At 37.0% G+C, this 18,457-nt stretch overlaps 1 protein-coding gene across 2 annotated transcripts in view; it reads right to left on the bottom strand.

The window, feature by feature from the left end:
* The window catches only part of LOC150089524 (protein aurora borealis-like), a 156,740-nt gene that overhangs the window by 118,474 nt on the left and 19,809 nt on the right, over window positions 1–18,457 (bottom strand). Inside the window, exon 3 of one of the 2 annotated variants that reach the window (XM_090368644.1) lies at window positions 13,866–13,951. In XM_090368644.1, coding sequence (XP_090224770.1) covers window positions 13,866–13,951 — 86 coding nt within the window. Of the gene's footprint in view, window positions 1–13,826; window positions 13,952–18,457 lie in introns of those variants that run through there. The other variant, XM_090368645.1, reaches the window with a different exon arrangement.

The raw sequence follows: 18,457 nt of genomic DNA, 5'->3' as shown, positions 1-18,457 counted from the left end.
GTAGATCTGTTTTTACAAAATCCAAACTGATTGTTGTTCATAGTAGTTTGAGTTTCCAGATACCAGATGAGGCAACTATGCACCATTTTTTCCAGTCTTACCTAAGCAGCTAGTAAGTGAGATTGATCTATAATGCAGGTCTGATTGATCTTTTCCTGGCTTTGGAATGGGTGGCACTACAGAATGTCGCCAGGATAATGGAAAGTAATTTGCAACAAATATTTGGTTGAAAAGTTTTAGGAGAGAGAGAGAGTAACGAGTTCTCTCATTTAGATTCTTTAACATTAGGTAGTATATGCTGTCTGCAGCAGGTGCCTATTGGCTGAATTTTTTCTTTTAAATTCTTCTAATTTTTACATGGTTGGTGGTTCATTATAAGAGAAGGCTGACTTCATTCTGAAATTTTTTTTATATTTTTCAGCTGTTGATTTGGCTTTTAGGAAAGTGGGATCATATGCAGTTGATGCAGAATGGTGAGCAAAAAAATTCCATGAGGATGTTTGCAATATACTCGGGAAGGGTTATCTCCTGTCCTTTATAGATGATGATTGAGGAAGGAATTGATGGAAACTTTCCATCAATTCCTTCCAGTAAAGTATCTTATTTTCTGCCAGATTAGTCATGCACTTGTGCCTTTAGTGAAAGATAAAGCAAAACGAATCCAAGATTCTTTTTTAGCTTTTCAATGGATGTAACAGGCATGGCATTTAAGTTTCTTGTAGATAATAAGATTGGCAGTGGTTGGATTCTTTCGAAACTGATTGCATGCCTTGTTGTTTTTTCTCCTAGCGGTGTTACATGCCAAATTCTACCAGTAGTTTTTGTGTTTGGATTCTTTATTTGAAGTTTGAGGAATGGTAGTAGTAGCAGCAGCTGCCAACATTTGTTCTGTAATGTGTTTAATGACATCATCTAGTGTAATGCTGGATGCATATTTATTTGCTTTTGAGAATTTTCATTTAGTTCAACCACTTACTGGTAAGTTTCTTCTTGTGCAGACATTACAGATTATAGGAAAATGGTCACTATTTAATGGGTTGTCTGAAGCTCTCTAGTCAAAGTCTGGAAATAACGTGGGTGAGCAAATCGACAGGTTTATAGCAGAAGTTGAGCCTGTTGGAAAATGGACATAGGTGTGGGAACCTGTGTTAAGCAGTGTGAGATTATGCTTTACAAGAAAAGCCTCTATTGTGCATCCCCGGTTGTCTGTCTGTAAAGAGTCCCATAACTGGTGATGCGCATTAAAATCACCCAACATGCAGAAAGGAGAGGACAGTTGTAGGATAAAATCATCTAGTTCAGTTATCGAGCAGTTCTGATTTGGTGAGATATATATGGATACAAGAGTAAGTTTGTGCCAAGAGCAAAGCGTACTGCAACTACAGCAGACTCTCAATTAACCGGGACACTTCAAGATTCCAAAAAAAAAAAAAAAAAAAAAAACCAGAAATCATAATTCATGTAATAAATAGAATAGGTATAAACAGATGTTTTCCAACTCTTAAGTAAATAAACGACAAGAAGCGGCATTATAAGTCAACACTGGGAGATTAGTGTACCTATTATCTTGCAACCCCTGCTGTCTTTTCAAACACACACACACACACACACACACACACACACACACACACCTGCAAAAAAAAAAGAAAAAGAGACCAAATGTTTAGTTTGTTTTAGTGGGTTGCATCGATTGTTGTGTTCCATCGCACCACAAAAGGACAAATTTTGTTTCATTATGTATGTCAGGGATGTCGGATTTTTTTTTTTTTTTGTTTTGTTTTTGTTTAGAAATCGCGAAAATGATGGGCAAACGCAAGAGTTGTGCTTTCAATTAAACAAAAACTTGAAATTATTCAAAAGTTTGAAAATGGTGCATCAATTAAATCTCTAAAGAACCATTATAATGTTGAATGACTAAACCATAAATGACAATGTAAAAAATTAAGGGAAGCCATTCAATTTAAAATCGACATCGTAAAAAATAAACGAGAGAATTGTATTTGACACGTGAGTAGTGCGTGGTAAGTTTTTTTCCCGTTTTTTATCTATCGCAATACTTTTTACGTATGTTGCTGAACATTTTTCGATACAATAAGTCCCCAGCTTATGTAGCTTCGGACTTACGTTATGTTATTTATATATTTTTTTATATGACTGAAGATTTCAGTGAAGGGGACACCATAATAAAGTAAAAAACCACAGAATTCCAGATATCGGTATTATTGCAAATGCAATAAGATCGAATTTACCACCAGTTTTTAATTAGATGCACTAACAGTAACCCGGAAAGCGCAAATTGTTTTTGTTTTATGGTATTTATGACCTCCAGAAAGATGTTTTAGTAAAATGCGAGCTCACGTGGGGTTGATAATAGTGAGTTTTCGCCCTAACCCTGTGAAGTTCTTTACAGAAAGTTTAATTTTGACCATTATCACGGTGCCGACTAGCAGTACTAGTAAATCTATCCAGAAAAGGAAAGCGATCGAGTTGGATGAGAAAATTAAAATAATAAGGATGTATGAAAATGGCCAAAGATTAACAAGTATCGTACAGAATTCAGATTTGTCAGTGGCAACGATGAACACAATAAAGGAGAAAGACAGAAAGCGGTGAAGTGATCGGCACCAATGAAGGTCAACTATAATAATAACCAAGGCTGCGAAATACACATCAGAGTTTGCAGTTCAATAACATGCGTTTTTTCTTGTTTTTATGTTTTCTTTTCTTATGTGCCACTCCGACTACTTCACCGCTGTTCCAAAAAAAAAAAGTTTTTAATTGAACTAATTAAAAATATATAACTATTTTTCTTCATTCTTCTGAGGATATGTGTTTTTTTATAATTTTGGCATATCAGAGATATAGTAGCAATATTTTATTAATCATTCCCGAGTTACATAAAACTCGACTTACGTAATAAGTCCTGGAACATATCTCTTTCTTATGTTGGGAACTTACTGTATTTTTGGATTAACTGGAAAATCCATTATCCGGGAATATTTTTTTACCATCTATCCCGGAAAATCGAGAGTCTACTGTACTTCTAAAGTGGTTTGTAGAGGAATACGTCTGGAAGAGATTTTACTGTCAATCAATATAGCTACACCACCACCACCACCACCAGAACCATGGGTAGTGATCCTGCCTTGCCTGCACAGGGTATAGTTTTTAACTGAAAGTGTCACTTGTGGAAGATAAATTCATTTCTTGTAGACAGTTACCTATGGTTTATGCTGATTTAGTCTATGTTGCTATGGAGGCCTCTACAATTCCATTGAATGAACTGATCTATTGTGTAGCTTTTTAAGTATAAGGTGTTGCTGACTGCTTTTTTTTTTTAGAACCAATCTGTTTATAGCGTTCCAATTTTATCTTTTCTCAGGAAAGTGGGTTGTGCAGTATCCATGTCTCCCTCAGCATGTATTTCTAAGACAGTTTCATCGATTTCTATATCTGTGGTTAGAGTCTTTCGCGGTTTAGGATTTCTCAGACTCTCAGTATCTGAATGTGATGGAGTAATAATTGGTGGTACAGTGACTGGGGTATTATTTGCTTGGTCTTTTACATGTTTTTTAGGGGACTCCTGCGGATTCGCCAGAACAGTCTGAGCACAGTTGGAAGCATATGTAAGTTTCGGCACAGTGAGTAAAACTTGTTTCCTTGCTTCTTGGTAAATCACTTTGTTTTTTATTTTGTACTTTTGTATTTTCTTTACTGTTTTCTAGGTTTCACAGACTTTTGAATAAGCTGGGTTTGGACATAATGGTGTTTGTGCAGGGCAGTCTGTCTATGTGTGTTCCTTGGATCCACACACTGAAACCCCTCTACACACTGTTTGAACATGACCAAATTTTTGGCACTTGAAGCACATGAGAGGATTGGGAATATAAGGTCAGATATGACAGTTCGGATATCCAGCCTTAAATGTAGCTGAAAGGATGGTGTTGAAAAGGTCAGTATAACACTGCATGTCGGAACCAGTTAAAATCTTATTTAAAGTAAAAATCAATACAGGGGAGGTAAATATAATAAGATTATCAATATGATAATTTCACCTGCTTTCAATTTTACCTTTATTTCCTCAAATTCTTCCAAATTCAAACCTTTTGGTTTAATAAGATTTATGTCTGTAAATAACGCTATCCCCCTCTCACTTTTCTTTTTATTTCTATTCCCCCTGATCAGTTGAAAATTGCAAGAATATAATTTTTGATTATTGATATCAAGAAATAACCATGTTTTTGTAATAGCTCATATATCAAATCTTGCTTGACTAATTATTTTAAATAATATATTAATTGCACTTATAATACTTCTAGCATTTTGAAAATATATATTAATATGTGTAATTCCAAGATTATTAGTTACAGTTTTTGAATGGCAAAAATGTCATTTGACGCTATACTTTAATTGCTACGGGTGTGTTCTCTCATCTTCCTTAGAAATAGTGTTATTATTTTTATTATAATTATTAAAATTTCTTTTCTTTTTTTTTTAAACTTTAATGAATTAATTACTGCATCTTCTGGAACACTATGTTCACACAATAATAGGTCTAGTAGGCTGTAATCGAATGTAACTTTAAATGATGAATAATCCTCTGGATATCCAGAAGTAATTTTATCTATTGTACTTTGGCATTAATTTTTGTTTTGAAGTAGTTCACTAAGTCAGCTTCACTAGTAGTTGGAGATAACCTTGGAACATGCCAAGAGATTCCCTAAGGTATGGTGGTTATGTTACTCTTTTTTCCCTTTCCTATGAAACTAACATTATAAGGATAAAAATTACCATGCTATTTGACAACATTTGATTTTCATCAATATTAAGAACTTGTGTTAAAGCAAGTTCTTTATACTTTTCTCCATTGTAAAGTTGAATTATCTGATTAGTAGTCATTGTATTTTTGTTAACAGTTTTTTCATCTATTATAAATTTGTTTGATATCTCTTCCTTATTAGCATAAATAGTATTATAAATATCTTTCTCTTTATTATTTTTATTAATCTTTACCACCAATTTTAACTAAGGAAACACAAATAAATTTATTTGTGATATCATCACTAATCTGAACCTCGCATTCTGTAATCTAATTTTTTCTTTATCTTTTTTCTGTGTGATCATGAAAATGTAAAATTCCAGTTTGTGTATCTATATTAATAAAGTTATTTTTCAAATTCAGATTCTCCATTTCTTTGGCAGTACATAGATCTTTAGAGACAATACTGATTTTTGGTAGTTTGTCTGTGACATCTTTTAATTTATGTGCATTAATTCAATGGGTGATTTGTTTGTTTCTATCTCAGGGGAATTAACATTACATGTAAATTCCTTTAGCTCTCTCTCTAATGTTAATTTCTTATTTTTGCCAAATTAACATTGTTACTGGATCCATTAAATTTAGCTTCTGTTAGGGAATCAGTCAATATAGAAATTAATATGGAATGTTGTTTTAATAGAGCGTAAAAATTTTCCGTTTATATTTTAAACTAATTGTGCTATTAACTGTGAGGAATCCATCTAATTTTGATCAATAATTGATCACATCACATCATCAAACTTGTCAGACAGCAAAGACAGTTTCTCATGTGGCTAAACATCTTTCTCAAATTGAGTTGATCTGCAATCTGAGCAAAATAGTTTCTGATGAAAAAGAATAAGATCATGTTCTGGAATTAAGATCATGTTCTGTGGGCTGAGTCCCACAGAACAACTCTGAATTAAATATTATTTAATCTACTATTAAATATTAAAACCAATTTGAAACTTCATTAAAACTAAGACAAAAAGATCTAAAATTGCGATTATAGGCACACCCACCTAACATTATAAGGATCAAATCAAATTATAAGGATTCTTGATTCCAAGCTGCAGAATGAACAGTCTCAGTGCTACTTCAGGTTTGTTTTTTTTTTTTTTTTTATTTCAGATTACTTATTTCCTTCTCCCATTATTTCAATAAACAATACCATAACATTACATTAAAATTGCATAACATTAAAAAAGCAAATGGAATATCTTCCACAAAACCCTAAGTTCATCATTCCAAAGAAACCAACTGGACTCTAAATCAGCACTCAGGCACATGCTGAAAAAATTATTCAAACAATAACTGTTGAATGCAAGGTAGGGGTGTGTGTGTGTGTGTGTGTGTGTGTTATGGGGTTTTAACGGCACATAAGCTGCTGTGGCTATAATGTGCCTACTCACAGAAAGATGCTAAAAACAAAATTTAGGCATAACCACTTGATTTTGCTTACAGAGATATTTTAGAATTTATCACATAGTTCAATTTTTTTCAGATAAGAGAAAAACTCGATGTTTGCATCATCATCAATAATATGTTGTAAGGTCATTGGTTCTCATAGATTTCTAAGGGAAAACAGGACGGATGATCTGTCCTGGTGATAGCAAGGGCAGTCAATCAGAATATGTTTGACTGTTAAATTTGCCGAACAGCGACAATGAGAAGGATCTTTGCCTGTGAGTAAATGGAGGTGAGTCAGATATGTATGACCGATTTGTGCCTTCTCTTCACACTGTTTTGGTGCTATAGTGCTAAAGCTTTGGATTGTGTTTCAACAGGTATAGTTTATTATTGGGTATGCCATAGCTCTTTCCCTAAGTGTGTGCCATTCCCTAAACAGCATGCGCAAGACATGCTGTTTGTACGATGTGACTGCAGTCAGAAATTGGAACCAGAACAGAGGTTAAATCAAAAGTTGATGGATTTCTAGCAGTTTGATCAGCAAGTTCGTTTCCCTTTATCTCCAAATGTGGTGGGATCCAGCAAAATGTCTCTGATTGATGACATTCTTCAAACTGTAATAGGTTTGTAATAGGGTGAACCTTGTAGGAGGAGTTTTGCATTGTGTAATTGAGCTGAGAGAGTCCATGCATATTATGTATTTTAGAGATGGGTAGAGATTCAGGTTATCTAAAGCTAATTTTATTGCATGAAGTTCTGCATAGAAGCTGTTATATTCAGGTGGAAGGGCAGCCAAAATGATAGTAGAGGGAAATACTGCTGCTGCTCCAACGGCTGAATGTGATTTGGAGCTATCTAGCCAATATATCAGTATATATTGGCAAAAAATCAGCATATTTCTAAATATGGCTTGCATGGAGTTGCTTCACATTGAGTGTTGATAAACTATTCTTTCCCCACTTGTGATGGTCTTATTTTACTGGGTTTATTTCTATAGAGATTTTGCAGTAGTGAATTAAATTAGTTAGGGCTCAATAGGATGCTGCCAACAACTTTGTATTTTAGCTGCATACTTAAGTAGTAGTGTTTTTCTGCAGAGGGCTTCAATATATAAACTATGGGCTGGAGATGTCCTGAAGGCACCAAGTGCAATCTGCAATGCACTATGCTGTATAGGATCCAGCCAGCGTAGTGTACTCCTTCGGGTACACTCAGATTGGAGCACCATAATCCAAATGGGATCTGATCAATGCTCTATATAACAGCAGCAAAGATGTATGGTCTGCTCCCCAAGACAGGGCAGATAAAGCTCTAAGTATGTTCAGCTTTTTGAGGCAGGAAGTATGCACAAATGTGCTCAAAGAAATTTAATTTTCTGTCAAGGATTAATCCCAAGAATCTGATATTGTTAGTCACTGGAATGGTAAAGATTTACATCTGAAGTTCAGGATCTGTACGCATTTTTCGTTGATTACTAAAGTCGATTGCAACAGTTTTTTGTGATAGACTATACCCATTGCGCCATGCCCACCTTTATTCAGGGATATCTGCAATTGCCATTCAATGGATCTCATATTCTGGGAGTGGGGATGCAAGCAAAATTTCCATGCATAAAAAGAAATCAAGGAAAAATTCTGTCTCCTGTTGATGCCATGAACTGGACACCCTCTGGCATAGGATCCACCAGGCAAGGAAAACTCAAAGGGCAAGAGCATCTTGGTCTGCCAATGAGATCACTGCCCTGAGAGAGTCCTACAGGATCCTCAAAAATAATCACACCACCCTTATCAGGAGCAAGAAAAGGGAATCCTGGCAGGCTTTGGTCAGAACAACTGGGAACACCAACCTCTGGGGAGCCATTTACTGCATCATCACAAACAAGCTCTCACTAGGTGATGGGTAAATACCACAAATAGTGCACCTACTCATACCTGGGAAAACACTGTAAAAAACATATTTAATGTGCTATTCCCTGCTGATAATCATACTTTGACCCCCATCCAACAGAACATTTGCAACTCTAATGATACCTATGTCAACTTGGAAATAGAACTTCCCTTTTCCCAAGAAAAAATAAAGACTGTTATGGACTTTACTAAAAGTAACAAAATGTTCTGGACATGACCTGCTGGAGGTAGAGATGATCAAGAAATTTGCATCTGCCTCTACTGACCATCTCCTCCAAATTTAAAACTACTGCTTTTCTCAGGGAACATTTCCTGTCCCTTGGAAGAAAACTATGTTAAGACTAATACTAAAAAATGCAGATAAGCCCCCTATGGAACTGAGATCCTGGACTATACACTCTGATAAACAATTTGGCTTTATACCTGGAAAATCCACAGAAGATGCCATGCTACATCTGATTAACACAGCAAATTCCACTGAACAAAAACATAAGTTAGGACCATCTGTAGATTTTGTTGTGCATTTGATGCTTCGTGGTGGCCTAGCATCTTGTGAAGGCTCCACCATACAAATGTACCACAAGACCCCTACCAAATCATCTGCAGTTATCTTTAAAACAGAAATGTGAGAGTCAGAATAAGGGGTGGGTGTGTGTGTGTGTGTGTGTGTGTGTGTGTGTGTGTGTGTGTGTGTGTGTGTGTGTGTGTGTGTGTGTGCGTGCGCGCGCTGAGATGTGAGACGTGATTATCCTTTCAATCTGGTACTGTGAATATATTTTCAAACATATATTATATTTCTGTGAATATATTATCAGCAGACAACCAGACTGGTAACAAAAGGCTGACCACAGGGCACAGTGCTCAGTCTATTCTTCTGAACCTTGGTACTGGACGAGCTGTTAAACATGGATCTCTCCACCACGGATGCCTTTGTCGATGACCTTGTTATCATTGTAAGGACAAACACATGTGCTGCTTTAGAACAACTGGCCAACACTTTACAGAAACTACAAGACTAAGTTTGTAAGCTAACAATTTCAGCAAAGACTAGACCACTTTTGTTAAAAAGAAATCCTCAATCCTAGAAAAGCATCCATCATCAAGGTTTCTGTTACTTCTATTAGGATGGTTCAGGAGTTGAAATATTCTGGTACCATCTCTAATATAAAAGCAACATTCTAACTTTTTTTTTTTTTTTTTTTTTTATGAGAACCCCAAACACGAGAGGTATTATAACCTGTAGTACTTAGTACCGTGCTTGGGTTGGAGGTTGAGGAGATGAAAGAAGATATTTGTTGATATTGGACTTGAACTTCTGTAGATTGTAATTTTCAGGAAATACGTATGAAGGAAGGTTGTTCCAGAAAACGGCAGTTGAATGAATAACTGAGGAAGATGAAAAGTTGGTTCTATGGGTTTGAAGTTGGACAGTAAATGGATGTTGGCTGGTGGCGGCACGTGTTCGGACTGTTTTGGAAGAGAGAGCGGGAATTATAGAAGCCAATTCAGAAGAACAGTGCCCATGGAAGTATCTGTAGAAGAGGCATGCAGCAGAAACAGTGCGTCTATGAGAAAGCGAGTGGGGAGACTCTGTTAGAGATGAATCATTAATTAACCTAACTGCCCTCTTCTGAATGGAATCAAGAAGCCTGAGAGAGGTTTTGGGGGCACCACCCCAGATGTGGGAACAATATTCCATGGCAGGGCGGATTTGCGATTTATACAGAGTGAGCAGCTGTTTGGGAGAAAAGTAACGCCGAGAGCGAAAGAGAAAACCAAGTTTTTTAGATGCAGAGGAAGCAATATTTCTAATGTGCTTGTGCCAAGAGAGATTAGAAGTCAGGGTAATCCCCAAAAGAGATATATCATTTTGCCTAGAAATCGGAGTGTCACTAAAGATAAGCATAGGAGCAGAAGAATCCTTTTTGCGAGATATAAGACAAGATTGAGTTTTAGAAGGGTTGAAATCAACTAAGTTGTCTTTGCCCCACTGGAGAATTACCTGAAGATCGGCATTTAAGGAATTGGCAGCAGATTTTCGAGAACTTGAAGCTGATTGAGCTGGACAAGGTTTCTCAAAATGGAAAGTTGAATGCAATGTGCTATCATCGGCAAAACTATGGATAGGATTTCCAGTCAATGGGAGAAGGTCATTGGTATACAAGAGGAAAAGAGTGGGGGAAAGAACTGAACCTCGGGGAACACCGGCATTAGTGGAGAAGTTAGAAGACAGGGAGCCATCTACCATCACCCTCAGTGAGCGATCAGAGAGAAAACTGGATAACCAATTACTAAAAACAGTTGGCAAACCATAAGATGGAACTTGTTTAGAAGACCTTTATGCCAAACACGATCAAAAGCCTTTGAGATGTCAAGAGCAACTACTTGTGTTTCACCAAACCTTTCCATTGAATTAGTCCATAAATGGGTAACATAAGCCAGAATATCACCAGTGGATCGACACTGACGGAATCCATACTGGCGATCGTTGATCAGACGGAAGGTTTCTAGGTAAATTGATTTCTCCATTACTTTAGAAAGAGTAGAAGTAATTGCAATGGGACGATAATTGGAAGGGAGGGATTTGTCACCCTTTTTAGGAACTGGCTGGATATGAGCAAATTTCCAAGCAGAAGGAAAAACACCTTCAGAATAAGAAAGTGAAAAAAGGCGGCAAAGAATAGGAGTAAGTTCAGCACAGGTTTTGAGAACAAGTGGAGAAATACTATCGGGACCTGGAGCTTTCTTAGCATCAAGATTCATCAAAATCCTTCTGATATCCTTTTGACGGAAGACCACAGGAGGCATTGAATGGAGCGTGTTGGGAATGGTGGGAGGTGTTTTACCAAGATCATTAATACATGAGCTGGAAGAAAAATGGAATGCTAGCAGGTCAGCTTTAGACTTGGGTGAAGTGACAACTGAACCATCTGGTTTGGACAGAGGTGGGAGCAGAGATGGGCAAAAGTTGTGGCCAATAGCTTTGGCAAGAGACCAGAATGCTTGGCTACCATTAGGGCAAGAAACAAGTTTTCTACTTTTAGCCTGTTCAAACTCTAGTTTTGACTGATTAATAACTGCTTTACAATTGTTGCGAGCTTTGGTGTAGGCAGAAAATGAAACTGAAGAATTAGAAACAAGCCAATTACGATATGCAATGTTCTTCTCTTGGACAGCCTTAGCACATTTATTGGAAAACCAAGGTTTAGATAAAGGACGAGATTTTAAAGTGGAGTGTGGGATAAAGGATTCCATTCCTGCAAGAATAATTTCACTGACACGATCTGAGCAAACGTTGACATCAGAAGTTTTGAAACAGTAATCAGACCAAGGAAAAGAAGAAAAGAAGTCACGCAGGTCATCCCATTTTGCATTCTTGTAATGCCAAACAATACAAGGTTGGGAATAGCCATGAGATAAAGGTTCCATTGGAGAAGAGACTATCACCAAGTTGTGATCTGAAGTGCCTAAAGGACCTCTCACTTCAACCTTGTACTTAGAAGGGTTGTTTGTGAGAAAAAGATCAAGCGTATTGGCTGTATGATTAGGATTGTCCGGTATTCTTGTAGGTAAATGAACAATCTGTGCTAGGTCATTAGTAATTGCAAAAGCCTCAGCATCTCGACCTGCTGGGTCGGTGTGACTAGAAAATGGAAGCCAGCTGGAGTTGTGAATGTTAAAATCACCAAGGAAAATTACCTCACTGTTAGGAAAGTTGGACTGGAGAAAGTCAAGTTGCAAAGAGAGGAAGTCAAAGAGCTCCAAGTGATTAGTGGAGTTGGGAGAACGGTAGAGACAACAGATGAATTTTACACAATGAGGTAGAGAGATTTTAAGCCAGAGAAGATCAAAGAGAGGAGATTCCAAATTGCCAAGTCTCTGACAGGGAATATCAGAATGGACATATGCACAAGTACCACCTTTGAGGCGAAAGGAATCATACAGCAAATAATTTGGACATCTGAGATGAGCAGTAGTTGAATCAACTGATAACTGAGATTCAGTCAGAAAAAGTACATGGGGTTGGGAAGACTGCAAATGGAAATGGACATCGTTGAGATTAGAATTGAGACCACGTATACTTGTGAAATGAATTAGGAAGTCCTTGGGAGGTTTAGATCTTTTCGCAGATAAGCTTGCTCTATTATTTTGACAATTCATGGTGTATTCAATAGTAAGAAAAAGTGGGTGGGACATGCTGTATGAAGTAATGAAATTTTTTGGATATGGCGTACATGTGGTAAGAATATACCCAGATCCTTGACATAACGTGGCCTTGACAATGCTCCCCGCATACACACTACTCGGACTCCCTCCAGTCACTATCTGGCAGAGTAGAGGTAGCAAGATTATACACTAGCTGATCCGGAAGCTTCCTAGAGAGTTACCAATAGGTTCAGTCCAGTGTATTAACTAGCGGCCGGCCTGCGAACACCGTTTTAGAGCTGTACCCTCGAAATGTAAGGAATATTGGATCTCGCCACGACATTCATCATAACCTCTAAAATCATCAATCATACTGCATGATGGAAGAGATAGGGAAGGGTTGGCCGGAACTTAGCTCTAGAGACTAAACGTGGGTTCCATCACTTCAAGCCTCCAATAAGCAAAGTGGTGGTATTTCACCAGTTGATGAGAGTCATCTACCTCCTAGTGCTGCCTGGTAACATAGAAGGGCGGCGTTCCTCCATGTGGTGTGGGCGCCACACCTCGACCCCTGCTTACATTGGTTCACACCTGGGTGGTCACCCACCATGTACTTGTGCATGAAGGTTATACCCAGGATTACTAACAGTCCCACCATCGTGAAGGTGCAAGCAGAGGATTTGGCTGTCATAGACCGTCCGGACTTCGCCGAAATTGGGTCCACTTTGACTTGAGTGTCACCCGAATATCAGTTCCATCAGCGTTTTAGACTCCCAGGTAGCAAGAACAGCTTGTCTGGCATATCTGAGAGAATGTCTGTGACAACCTCAAGGACCAATCACTTAGAATGCAGATATAATTTGTAGAATCAGCAGATCAGATTGGGGCTTGAAAAAGAAAACTTGCTTCCTCATTTATAAAGCTGTCTTTGTCCTGGTTATCACTTATGAGGTTAGTATATGGTTTCATAAAACTGCAATAGCTAGGAATAAAAGAAAACTAGACAGTATTCAAAAAATAATGCTATTAGCAAACAGTGTGCCGCATAGTGAATACCCCAGCCCTGCATGTCTTGACAAGTACTCTCCCACTGAACATGGAAGTTGTTTGCCAAGGCCTCCATTGTTATAGACTGAAAAGAGACATATTGCGATGGGTCCAAAACAAGAGAAAAAGAAAATAGCCAATGAGCTTAAAAACAGATGGCAAACAAGCTGGGATCTGTCCACCAAAGATGAGAAGATTTCTGCCAAATGTGTTTTCGGAAAAACACATTCACAGAAATTAAAAAGAAATTAGGGCACCTGATAGGTAACCAGCTACCATTTTAATGATAACCTTCTGTCTTATCTCTTAGCCAAATGCAATGTAGGATCTTTCCTGTACCCTCATCTGTTTCAGTTGACATAGTACCTTTTCATGCAGGACTGTATCAAAAGCTTTACTAAAGTCTAAGTGAATAATGTCAAATTAGTTTCATTTTAAGTTGCAATGCAAAAGGAGATATACCACTCAGATATGTGATTAATGGATTCAATTACATTAGTAAAATATTACATATTTACCATTCCATAATACAGAGATTAACATTTTTTCAATCTCACCCTTGAGAATGCTGTTGTGAAGATTCATCAATATCAGCAGGTTTTAGCACAGCTAACTGATCAATGGACCAACGAAACTGCTTTTGCTAGAAAAAAGTTTAATTAACATAAGAAACACCATATTTCAACATTTTTGGCTAAAGAAACAGTCAAAATTATATTATTACAGTGAAATGGCATATAATTAATCAATAAATATCAATATATATAAATTAATGCAAAATTAGTTCCATTTATTCATATTTTACCATGCTGCAATGCATATACACCTAATTCTGTTTTTACACGATAGATACATTCTTGAAAAATACGTGTAAAAAAAGACATTGTATTTATGGAAGAAAAGAAGATTGGTTCTGGATCTAAAAAAATCGGTAAAAATAATTTAAAAAAAAAAAAAAAAAACACATAAAAATATTCTTTTTAAACTTATTATTTTATTTCAACAAAATACACACAATAATATGTAATGAAAATGTATTAAAGTAAATTTGTAAGCATATGAAATGAAAAAAAAAATTCTTCATGAACAAAAAAAATCTGTTTTACACAACAAAATTTTATTCATTTTCAATTTCTGATAATAAACAGCGCATACGTTTGCGTATGACTGGAATATCACTTCTATCACTAGAAATGTTGTGGACATCGTCTTCTTCCTCTATTAATGAAATTCTTTCTGTGATCTCTTGAGCAAAATCAGCACGAGTCTCCTCTGGTGCTGATGTTTCACCGGTTTTAGGAACAAATTCAGTTATTAATCGTTGTGTTCATGTTTTGGTTAGGCCGTTTATATAATTCTCTGTAAGAGGCTATCAACAATTTCAGTTCACATTGAAACTTCCCAGCACATTCCTCATTAGGGTCATGTTTGACAAAATGATTACCTAATTTTCTGGCCAGTTCCAGACCTTCTTTTATTAAATCTGCATTTAGAACAGGATCATTTTCTTCATTATCACTACGTTCTGTGGGATAAGGAGTCCCAAGGACAATCTCTAATATTTCATCTTCGCTTAGGGCTTTGTCGATTAACAATTCATCAATATCTTCAAACGATAGATCATCGAATCCTTCTCCACCAATTTTGTGTGCCATTGTAATGATGTTGGGAAATTCGGTCGTATAAAGGATGATGAGATCTTTGCTTTTTACACATTGTGGCCAAACCACTTTCCAACATGCATTTAAAGTTGCTGGTTTTAATTCAGTTAACGCTAATCCAACTTGATTGATACAATCCATAATTGAGAATTTCTTCCACACATTGATGACTTTTAGTGTTTCATCATTCAGTTTGTCCAAAACGTGTTGGAATGTTCGTTTTACGTAGTATGTTTTAATTGTCGCAATTATGCCTTGGTCTAGCGGTTGTATCAAAGAGGTGGCAGAAATAAAATTTGTACATTTGGGTGTTCCAAGACAGGATGGCCGGGTGCATTTTCAAGAATCAGAAGAACTTTAAATTCAAGACCTTTCAAATTCATATAACGTCTGACTTCTGGGACGAAACATTTGTTGAACCATTCTGTAAAGATAGCAGTAGTCACCCAGGCCTTCTTGTTTGCCGTCCAGTGAACAGGCATTTTATTGATATCTACACCTTTCACCGAACGTGGGTTTAGGACTTGATTTACCAGCAGTGATTTCAACATACGATCTCCTGAAGCGTTGGAGGAAAATAATAAGGTCACACGATCCTTAGCTACCTTAAAACCACCAGCAGTTTTCTGCAATTTGGCTACATACGTTCTGTTCGGCATTCGTTTCCAGAAGAAACTAGTTTCATCTGCATTCCACACTTGATCAGAAATGTATCCTCCATCTTCAATAATTTTTGCAAGTTCCTGCGGGAATACTTTAGCAGCCGATTCATCTGCAGATGCAGTTTCACCTTTATTAGCATTAGCATTAGTAGAGGCATATGATGCAAGAAAGCAAGCTTATTCAGCATCAGCCAAAAAAAAAAAAAAAAAAAAAAACCCTCTCCCATTTCACCCCTCCGTTCGAAATACCTGTCCAGTTGAGCTTTAAATTTGTTTAGGCTATCAACTTCAACAACAAGTGATGGAAGTCGGTTCCACCAACCAACCACCCGCTGGCCAAAGGCAAATTTCCGCACATCTATCCGACATCCGTCCTTCCTCAATTTGAATTTATGCCCTCTGAGGTGATTATTCTGAGAAAGATGAAGAATCCCATTGGCATTGAGCATGCTCAAACCATTCAAAGCCTTATACACCTCTATCAGATCACCTCGCCGGTGCCTAGTCTCCAGACTCTGTAATTTGCAAAACTTAAGCCTTTCTTCGTAAGAGCACCCCTTTGTTCCATTTACTAATCTTGTTGCCCTTCTCTGTACCCGTTCCAGCAGCTCTACATCCTTCTTGAAATGAGGCCTCCAGACCTGTATACAGTACTCAAGATGTGGCCTAACCATTGCCTTATACAAGGGAATAATCACCTCCTTATCCCTGCTAGAAAAATTCCTGTATATCATTGACAAGACACCATGAGCTACTCTTGCAGCTCGTCTGCACTGCTCAGAGAACTTCATATCTGCCTGCACAATCACCCCCAAGTCCCTTTCATTCTCTACCACTGTCAGTGTAGTACCACAGAGTTGATACGTTGCTCTGGGGTTGCTGTTTCCCATATGTAGTACTTTACATTTGTCAATGTTAAACTTCATTTGCCACCTCTCAGCCCATCTGTTCAACCTTTCCAGATCCTGTTGCAGCAGCATAGCGTCAGTAGTGTCCTTAACGACCCTGCCAACCTTTGTATCATCTGCAAACTTAGACATTAAACTTGATATCCCATCATCAATATCATTCATAAACACCGAAAACAACAATGGACCCAACACTGAACCTTGAGGAACTCCACTAATAACATTAGTCCACGTTGAGCAGTGTCCATTGATTACCACTCTCTGTCTTCTGCCACTCAACCATCCCCTTATCCATAGCAGCAATTTGCCTCCAATGCCACACTGCTCCAATTTGTGCAGCAGTCTTCCATGTGCAACAGTATCAAAAGCCTTTCTAAGATCCAAATATATAATATCAAAGTTATTCCCTGCATCCAGTTCTTTTGTGACTACATCATAGTATCCAATCAAATTGGTCAGGCAAGACCTGCCCTTAACAAAACCATGCTGCGTCTATTATTTTTATATTGTGAAGAGCATTCCTTTTAAGAAACCCTGTCATCCAACCTGTACCAGCAGAAAATTCATACTTTCTGTTTAATTGAGATGAAGTGCGTGGCTCCTTTTCTTTAATATGTCTGTAAATTCTTAGTGCTGTTTGCTTGATGGCATTTCTATCTACTGGTACTCTTTTTTGTGACTGATCTTCTATCCATATTACCAGAGCCTTTTCCATTTTTTCCTTGACAATTTCTCTTGTATATGATGATGAATTAACACTTACTTTTGTTCCAGAATATACTGACTTCCTAATTGCAGCTTCATTTTTCTTAATAGTTCTTACGGTAGCTTCATGTACACCAAAATGCTTTCCTACAGATGTAGCCCCTTGTCCAGTTGCAAGACGATCTAAAATTTGAATTTTAAGTTCCAAAGAAATCACTTTCCTTTTCATTTTGGTAATAGGCGAATTATTCGACATTATATAAGAGCTACTGAAAAATATCTCAGTTATAATTAATAAAAAAAGGTATGAAAAATTTGTAAACTTACAATTTATTGACTATCGGCAAAATTAATAAATTTTTATGTACACAAATTTCACTAAATATTCTTTCACTTTGAAATAGAGCTCATTACTAAATGTCTTCCGAAGATACAATGCACGAATACTGTAGATGTGCACCAAATTCAATAAAAACGTTGTTGATTCATAGATACCTAGACCTACACATTGGTAAACAAAAGCATGTGTTTCAAAAAGAAAACACTAGCTGTTATCCAATCTATTGGTGCGTGTAAAATAGAAATGATACTAATATGCGACAAATTAAAAAAAAAAATTTCTTAGAATTTAGGCAAAAAAATTTCATTGAAATCGTGTTAAATCAAAATGACTTGCATAAAAAGAGAATGAAATATTTATTTTGAATTCGTGTTAAATCAAATTCGTGTAAAAAACGTTTGTGCAAAAACAGAATTATGTGTATTCTACACACAATGCTCTCACATTGCTATTACTACAAACAGTAACACTGAACACATTCCTTGAGTACATTCCAGAATACCTAGCATAAGAGTAATGTATAACTACTAAGGGAATGCACTACTTGGTGTCACATTTGTAGTAATAGCAATGAGAGCACTGACTGTAGATTATGTCATATTGATGGGTCAACTGTTGATGATCCTGCTCGGGTAGCTAACAAACTAAATGAATATTTTGCATCGACATTCACACATGAGGAGTTATTCAGCAAGGGGAATGCCAGAGGTGTATTCAACTCTAGCAGTAAGCTACAGAATCTTGAAATAACTGGGAGTAAAGTGGAGGAGAAACGGTTGAAGATAAACACAAGAAAGGCACCCGGGGTGGATGGGATCTATCCAGTTATATTAAAGGAGACAGCAAAGGAAGTAAGCAAACCCTCAGCCATAA

This window comes from Mastigoproctus giganteus, chromosome 2 (assembly GCF_048544385.1).
Source record: "Mastigoproctus giganteus isolate SK-2022 chromosome 2, ASM4854438v1, whole genome shotgun sequence".
Taxonomy (NCBI): domain Eukaryota; kingdom Metazoa; phylum Arthropoda; class Arachnida; order Uropygi; family Thelyphonidae; genus Mastigoproctus; species Mastigoproctus giganteus.
The sequence above is the reverse complement of the archived record's forward strand: the minus strand, read 5'-3'. Positions and strand labels throughout refer to the sequence as shown.